Source organism: Monopterus albus, unplaced genomic scaffold, assembly GCF_001952655.1.
Source record: "Monopterus albus unplaced genomic scaffold, M_albus_1.0 scaffold40.1, whole genome shotgun sequence".
In the NCBI taxonomy this organism is placed as follows: Eukaryota; Metazoa; Chordata; class Actinopteri; order Synbranchiformes; family Synbranchidae; genus Monopterus; species Monopterus albus.
The window spans coordinates 5079637-5088558 of NW_018127920.1; the positions used below are offsets into that span (position 1 = coordinate 5079637).

Consider the following 8922-nt stretch of genomic DNA (forward strand, 5'->3'; position numbering starts at 1 on the left):
AAGGACTAACACTGACTAAAAACAAAATCTTAGTTTTTAAAAGTTAAGGCGGCATTGATTGAGGGTGCGCTGATTCACTGCTGAAGTGACTCAAATCAAATTTGTTTCCTTCCAAGTGAGTCAGATCTGATCTTTTCATGAATGTGTAAACAAACCTGATTGGATTTTGTCAAATCAGATCTGGGCCATTTGCAAATACATTTGATTCATATGTGATAATTGTCCATGCAACTGCTGTCTGAACAATCAGATCAGAATTCATGTGGCTTTTCAATGTCTCCCTCAGCACATACAGCCTGTTGTCATCATTCAGTGTAGGCCCTTCACAGACTGGTGTAAATAAACATGGACAAAAGCAACAACAGTGATGAGGTCAGTTGAGAAACCAGGAAGTTCAGGCTATGCAAATTAACAGAAAGGTAAAGATTGTCTGTCAGAGAGGGTGTTATTGATGGCACTGGTTGAAGTTGGCACTGCTGGCCTGGGAGAGAGGATGGGGGTGGGAGACTTTGTGGGAGGCGATCGATGCTCACATCCTGTGAACCCTGCATGTAACACAAGAGAGCAGTTCCAACATATAGGCAGCCATAACACACGCAGATACAGTGAGAGACAAATAGAAGCAAAAAGATAGATAGATAGATAGATAGATAGGGATAGATTAGAGTTTGGAACTGGCGCAAGAAGACCTTGAAACACCTCCATGGGGTAGCCATAGAGACGCAGTTCTTTCCAAGGATGCTTTTGTAAACATGATGAAGATCATCAAGAGGCACAGGGGGAACCCATACAAGTGATATGTAAGTGCTGCTGAAACTGTTTTTTCAGATGGCCTTAAAACTGTAAATGTCATACCATTATTTTATTTTGTAATCAGAATCAGCTTTATTGGCCAGGAGTGTTGGACACACCAGGAATTTAACTCTGGTACAGTGGCTCTCAGTGTGTGTGTACAATGTTCTTCTGTAAAGCAGTGAGTAAACAAGTAGACAATTTGAGACTGAGAGAACAAGAAAAGAAAAAGAATGTGCAAAGAAGAAAAATGAATGTGCATTAGGAAAATATAAATACTCACAGTTGAAATGCAGTTTTCCAGATAGACATATACAAAAGTATATTCACAAGGTATTGCACTGAGAGTTGTCGTTCTGTCATATAGTCATGGGATACGTGTTCATCAGAGCGATGACCTGGGGGAGGAAACTGTCCTTGTGTCTGGTTGTTTTGGTGTACAGTGACCTGTAGCACCGTCTAGAGGGGGGGAGTTCAGTTTGTGTCCAGGTTGTGAGGGGTCTGCAGTGATCCTCTCCGCCCTCCTTCTGACCTGTGGGTGTACAGGTCCTCTTCCTACAGTTCACTATCATCGCCACTGTTTTGAGCATGTTCAGCTCCAGGTTGTTATGACCACAACACAGGGCCAGCTGTTCAACCTCCCATCTGTACGCAGACTCGTCACCGTCTCCGATGAGATCGATGACTGTTGTGTCATCTGCAAACTTTAGGAGCTCAACAGAAGGGTCCCCTGAGGTGCAGTTGTTGGTGTAGAGGGAAAACACAGTAAAAGCTACAGCTGGATTTCAGCCCTTCTTAAAAAAACAGACTAAACTTCCATTTCATGTGCATATTTAAAGAAGAGAAAATCCATTGTAAATTCAGTTTGAAAGCTATTTGCACAACAGTCATCGATCTCATTGGAGACGGTGACGGTGATAGCAATGCCATGATTAAAGAAGGATGACCATATACTCCAATAATATGATTGTGTCACCAGTGTGTCCTTAACATGTTTAAACATAGTGGCTGACATTTCACTTTTTTCAAGGCCTTTAAAAACATCAGTGACACAATGTCTCACTGGAGCTAAGTCACCTTATTTATGTAGGTTGTACAGAACACGGTCAACACTTAGGCCATTCACCAGACATCAACATAACCCCTGATTTGGCAAACAGTGTTTGCTGCAATTTTTATAAATAAATACATAAGCAAGCTTTGATATATCTAGAACATCTCATGGAAAGTGGAAAGTTTTGTGTTTTGTGTTAACAGGACACCAAGTTTCTCACTTCCCTCATTTTGCTAATTCGTTCAATATGATTCAAAATATTTTTCAGAAAAGCCAGATAAATCTCATTCCACTGTGGCATAGAGAGAGGTCCACTATTGTTCAAAAACTGTAACCGGTGAGCCACATCATTTCACAGTGTGTCACCACATAAACACACAAAGTAGTTTATTTTTACTCAGTCTCACATTCGCTGTCCTGCTGCCATAAATACTCAGTAGATGAACAGATGTGGGTTAATAGTCCTCAGCAAATGCACTATCCCCTACTTTTTGAATAACCTTTGCTAAAAACTATATCTGTTGTAGGAACAGAGATCTTCATTTTTTCATTTTAATTGCATATTTTATTGGACTTTATCAAAGTACACATCCTTATCAAAGTAATGCCTGATATCTTGGAATACTGCAACAAATGCAAGTCCAACAGAGTAACAAACAAAAGAGGTCTGATGTTCTGAGAAGTTGTAAACAAATACCCAGGTTAGCTAAATGCATTTGCAAGAGAAAATGATTGTAGACATTAAAATGACAACCCCAACTGTCTGTTGTAAACAGCCACCAAAGCTTACAACCCAATTTTTGGGTTCAGCTTAGAGTAACTGTACACACTTAGTTTTCCTGTGCAGTCAGGTAGTATTAATAACATTGCAGCTGCACCCAGTTTGACTTCCAGAGCAAAAAGGGGCCCTATCTGGCTAAACTGTCACCTTGTTTGCAACCTGTGTTCTTTGCATTGTTAGTCAGTTTTTCAATTATGTTGCCATTTATTGAGATCGAACCAAAACCTTATTGAACATAATCAATAAAACAGGTTACAGTAATCCAACTTAAGTTTTAGAATACTTCTTCTAAAGTTTCAAATAAAGACCTACCTGGCACAGTATTTAGTCTGGCTTTGTGGAGCTAACACAGTACATGTTGTGTTTCCACAGTTTGAGGACATGTGGCAGTGAAGTGGTGAGAAGCTGACCATGGGTGACTGGAACCTGCTGGGCAGCATCCTAGAAGAGGTCCATATTCATTCCACCATTGTGGGCAAGATCTGGCTCACCATACTCTTCATCTTTCGCATGCTAATCCTGGGAGCAGCCGCTGAGGATGTATGGGATGATGAGCAGTCCGAATTTGTCTGCAATACTAACCAGCCAGGTTGCAAGGCAGTCTGCTATGACCGTGTCTTCCCCATCTCCCTCATTCGCTTCTGGGTCCTGCAAATCATTTTTGTGTCTGCGCCCTCGCTGATCTACATGGGTCATGCCCTCTACTGCATCCGAGCGCTGGAGAAAGAATGCCACCGCAGACGGATCCAGTTGAAGGAAGAGCTGGATGAGGCTGAATTGGCACTGGATGAATATAAGCACATGGAGAGGGAGCTGAGGAGGCTAGACGAACAGAGGAAGGTGAAGAAGGCTCCTCTCAGAGGCTCTCTGTTGAGAACCTACATCATCCATATCCTTACACGCTCTGTGGTGGAGGTCTGCTTCATCCTGGGCCAGTATATACTCTATGGTGTCCAATTGGAGCCACTCTATAAGTGTGAGAGGCTGCCTTGCCCCAACAGTGTAGATTGTTACATCTCCAGACCCACAGAGAAGACCATCTTCATGGTCTTCATGATTGCCATTGCTGCTGTGTCACTTTTCCTCAACATTCTGGAAATATCCCATCTGGGCATCAGGAAAATCAAAGAGACACTGTATGGACAGAGATATACAGAAGATGACAGTTTAATTTACAAGTCCAAGAGGAAGACATCCTTACAACACCTTTGTGTATTGAGCAATTTATCACTGCACAACGGTTCTTTGACTCAGGCCTTCAAAGTGCTTCCAGAGGTCAATATGAAGTCTCCTCATTGCAGCACTGGACTAAAAGCCAACCAGAACCCCCCAAGACACAGCAGTTTGGCTCATCTGGGACACAGTCAGATGAGCTATATCTGCCCCCAACCTAGGGTGCCACCCAGGTCTGCTCAGGAGTCTTCAATCCAAGCCTCACAAACCCATGAAGGACAGGAGGTCCACACAGCCATGGTAGACCACCATCCACCCTGGGCTTCTGCTGTGTCCATTGTGGAGGGACGTGCCACAAGCCATAATGAGGACATCCATGATGGTGAACACCCTCATCCTAGCCACATAGAAGCTCTGCTGTTCAGCAGCATGTTAAGGCCCAGAGGTATCGGTGACCTTGATGAGGATGAGCGAAGGGAATCAATGGGCAGCAAGGTCCTGGTCCCCAACACCAGGAAGACCAGCTTCATGATTAGACCTCCATCGGAGAGCTTGTCTTCTATCAGTAGCTCCACGAGCCCTTCCTTACATACCTCAGAGGAGTCAGATGAACTGGGTTCACTGCAGGGAGATATGCCCACAGTGCCACCTGCTGGAGGCCGAAGAATGTCAATGGCAAGTAAAGAGCAGAGATTGTCTTGTGTGCAAGTCACCTTCCACACTAGTCAAAAATGTCAGCCACAGAAATGTACTATTCAAAGGCACAGCTATGAAGTGATGATCTGATAATCTAGGAGCATCTTGTCCTGTACCTGGGTTTCATCTTCCATTGTTGTCTAGACCACAAGTATTTATCAGTTGTGTGCATAAAATAGGAAATGTCTTCTAGTGTATTATCAAAGGTGTTAAAAGAAGAAGAAGTTACTTGCCCACTGGTAGAATGATAAAGTCAAGTATTTCATTAACTAAATTAAGCAACAAATGACCTAAACACTCAATATGATAGTGTTACTCCCAAAGATTTTATAAACAATCACAGAGAAGTCAAAGACAGAGTAGTAAGAGACAGCAGAAGAGATCGGTGGTGCTCTGAGGAGAGAAACTGAGAGAGAAAATCATTTTTGTTGACCTGGACAGAGCCCAGCAGTGTTCTCAGTGAAAGTACTGAGAAGAAATCAAACTGCTCTGAAGATATTTCAAATAATACACTTCAGTTCGGGCAGGAACACCATTTAAAAAGCAAAACAAGAAGAGAGGAGGCATTGCGCTGGCATTACAGTCAATCCACTGAACATAAAATCGTTTATCTGGCTATGCTGAGAAAACTAGTTTTGTTCAGATATCAAGTTTAATTTATCTAATGATAGAAATTATCATTATCTTGAGAAAACAAACAGCTGTTTTATCAAGATCATGAGATAATTTATTCTGAGACAAAAAGTTGGTTTAGCTAAGAAGATGCATTGCTACGCCCAGTTTTCAAAGTAAGATACCTCAGCAGGACCCATTCAAATGAATAGAAACTAATGTATAATTAATCAAATAATACTCACAGAGCTTATAATACATACATGTTTTCTGCAGCCGAGCCTATTTAAATTAAGTCCTTTAAAAGAAAAATTAGCACATTGGATTATGTTATTTATTATATTGTTTATATTGTTGAAAGCAGATTTTTGTTTGTGAAGTAAAAAAACAAAGAAATGACCATATTTAATGCGTAATCTTGGATAATTTACACATTTGTGGAAATGTTCAGTTCTTCAGTTTTAAAACAATAGAACAGATAAAACAACTACGGTCCATAGTCCCTTACAGGGACTGACAGGGACCGTTCTGATATAGTGGACCCAGACTACAAACTCTTTTTATATACTGTACAGCCTATCTGCTAAAACAACTAATTTTCATATACCAATAAACATTGGTATATGGAAATTAGACATTGGTATATGGCTACATTCCAGTTTCACAGGCAGCTGGTTTGACTGGTTTGAAATTGGAAAAGAAAGTGAAAGTCGTTTGCTCCTGATAAATTATCTCATTATTATGAGAAACTGGCCTTTTGTTTCTCAAGAAAACAATTTACCACAACTAACTTGTGATCGAGATAATCCTTCAAAACTAATAAAAAATGAATAAAATAAATGCTAGCATGGCCATTCTGGGCTTCAGTACTTACACATTTCTTGGGCTACATATACTGTATTTCATGGCCAGTCTGGCACACCTGTGCAATAATCATGCTGGCTAATCAGCATCCTGATATGCCACACCTGTGATGGATTATCTTGGCAAAGGAGAAGTGCTCACTAACACAGATTTAGACAGATTTGTGAACAATATTTGAAAGAAATAGGCCTTTTGTGTACATAGAACAAGTCGTAGATCTTTGAGTTCAGCTCATGAAAAGTGGGGGCAAACACAAAAGTGTTGCATTTATAATTTTGTTCAGTGTATTTACGAAAACTATTGTAGCACTTCCTCACCAACAGGACCGTGACAAATAAACCAATGATGACATGCATAAATAAGCATAGAAAATGCTTTTACAGAAGAATTCACAGATTTGCACATGGTGTTCTTTTTCCAAAGAATTTTGTGAAATTAATAGATGTAAAAGACTTCGTTCTTTGTTTTTATTTCACAATGGAACCGTAGATGCCTTCAGGTTTGCAGAAATGTATTTATGCAAGAAAGCTAAGTGCACTAATTAAGCCACATCACTGGATACTGAACAATGCTCATTTCACTGAAGTCCAGGTATGTGGCATGTATTTTATGTGTTTTTGTCTTTCTCAGAGTATGTTTCTGGATATCTCCTCTATCATGAAGAAGTGAAGAGACAAGATTAGCATCACAAGCTGTTCCACAGCCCAGCTGGGCCACAAATGGGAGGAACTGTATTAATGATCCAGCCATCAACAGCGATCCCCCGCTTAGGTCACATGGGGCCAAAACCAGTCAAACAGTCAGCCGCGATGAGGCACCCAAAGCCCAGTTTTGGATGTGAAGCAAAAAGAGTTGTATCATTTTAAAAATGTCTTGGTTGAATTTTTAAGATTGTGTGGAAACAACCTAATGGATTATGGAGGAAAATAATCAAAGCATACATTTTCCTCTTTAACTCATAAACTTAAAATGCTTTATAAGTCAAAGACTTTATTACAATCTTTGTGTACTGACTCTGTGTATAACCGTTTATATACAAACATTTCATGGGAAATTATGATACTTAATATTATATTCAGAAATAAATGCTTCTTAACAAAACAGTGAACATTCTGTCAACAGATATTTTATCCACAACAAACTGTAGAATTCTCATGCTTTATTTTATTTCTCAACAAAAAATGTTTGAGGCAAAATGCAGTTTTTTTTCCTTTTCATAGCAAATAAACAAAACATGATGTATTGCACAATATTTATAAAAAATCTAAACAAAACAGAGCACTTAAACATTCAAGGAAATAAATAATGCTGAATCTGCAGATAACAGTCATGTTTCAGGTACAGAAGTGAAAAATAGCTCATCAAAATCTGCACATACGATGATGTAACCACTGTAAAATGTTAGAAAGAGTGCCACAGAAACTGTCTACATGTCTATCATACAGTCCTTTCTCATAAGAAAAGGTATGCTGAATGACCCAGGTAGAAAATTATTAAGAATCTGTTAAACAGAAGTTTTTTTTTAACTTAAAAATCACAATCTCTGATTCAAGTGGCCCCAATTAACACAGGTTCATTCTGAAAACAGATTATATTAAATAACTATTTGCTTTAGTTTTCCATCATGTATTGTAATTCCAAATTAAAGGCATATGGTTCCAGAATACTAAGACCCATTAGTGAAAACCTTTGCTCCAGGCTTAAACAATAACTGTTGCATTGCATTCAGAGATGTTGGAAAGTAGGAAACTCAAATGTCCTATGAAGAAAAATGTAACATTTTAACTATTTATTTCTGTAGAGTAGTAGGTCAGTCCCAGCTTCATTTACATAATCTGATGTTGTCATATAGTATAGACTGTTTCTGAATTGTGTGCCACAGTGGCTCAAGAGTCTGCATGATTTTCCTCCAATCAACCAGTGGTGGTTTGAAAACATTGATCATCATTGCTAAAAATGCCCAAAATACAATATAACAATATTAATTCTGCTTTTACAACATGAGTGGCCATTTCTGTTAAAATGGCACTCCCCTGTGTGCGACATCACAGTGCAGCTCTCTGGGTTAAGTTATTTCTCTTTTGTCTCTTTCTTGCTTATTTGTGCCATGTTAATGCCATAGTTAAGACTGCAAACATTATTTATGACCGGGCGACCTTACTACAGCTGAGAGAGGATATTCTTTTCGAAGAGTTTGGACTCTTACCCAGAGCTAACATGCTATGTCGACACAACGCTAGGCTGACCCCCAGCAGGCAGCTCTTCGACTGGCAACAAGCCGAAAAGGAGAAGAGGCTGACAGGGAGGTGCGGAGTGAAGGCTCCGGCGTTTGGTTAGGATGGGTATGCTAACCCTCCTGGCTATACTGTTTGCAAATGTCTAATCTTTAAAGCATGTGTCTAAAGCACGGAATTCATCCGTCTAATATCTGGATAATAAAATGGATGAATTCTGTGCTTGGATTTCCATGCAGAGGGACATACAGGACTACTCCTTGCTGTGCTTTTGTGAGACATGGCTGGGTGGAGGGACACCCAATGAGGCAATTACTCTGGACAGCTACTCTGCGTTCAGACTGGACCGAAGTACCACAGAAAGCAGTAAGATTTGTGGAGGAGGAACGGCTGCCTTCGTCAAACAGTCCTGGTGCACCAACAGTAAGGTTATCTCCAAATTTTGTTCCGAAGATGTGGAATATTTAACATTGAATCAAAGGCCATTTTATCTGCCCAGAGAAATGCAGTGTATCATTGTAAGTGTGGTGTACATACCCCTGACATGATCAATGAGCATGAAACCACATATCCTGATGCTGCTATTATTGTTCTAGGAGATTTTAATCACTGCAATCTCAGGAAAAGCCTAAACTGTATCAGTTTGTGACTTTTCCCACTAGAGCAAACAAAACACTGGACCACTGTTACTTCCAAAAACTGGAGAGATGTTACCT

General features: G+C 40.0%; 1 protein-coding gene across 1 annotated transcript in view; it reads left to right on the top strand.

Annotated features, from left to right (window-relative positions):
- The window catches only part of gja10a (gap junction protein alpha 10 a), a 12402-nt gene extending 5747 nt beyond the window's left edge, over positions 1 to 6655 (top strand). Inside the window, exons 3-4 of the mRNA XM_020599141.1 lie at positions 3000 to 4479; positions 6603 to 6655. Of these exons, the coding sequence (XP_020454797.1) occupies positions 3039 to 4479; positions 6603 to 6655 (1494 nt within the window). The 5' untranslated portion in view covers positions 3000 to 3038. The remainder of the gene's footprint in view (positions 1 to 2999; positions 4480 to 6602) is intronic.
- Positions 6656 to 8922: the final 2267 nt, after the last annotated feature.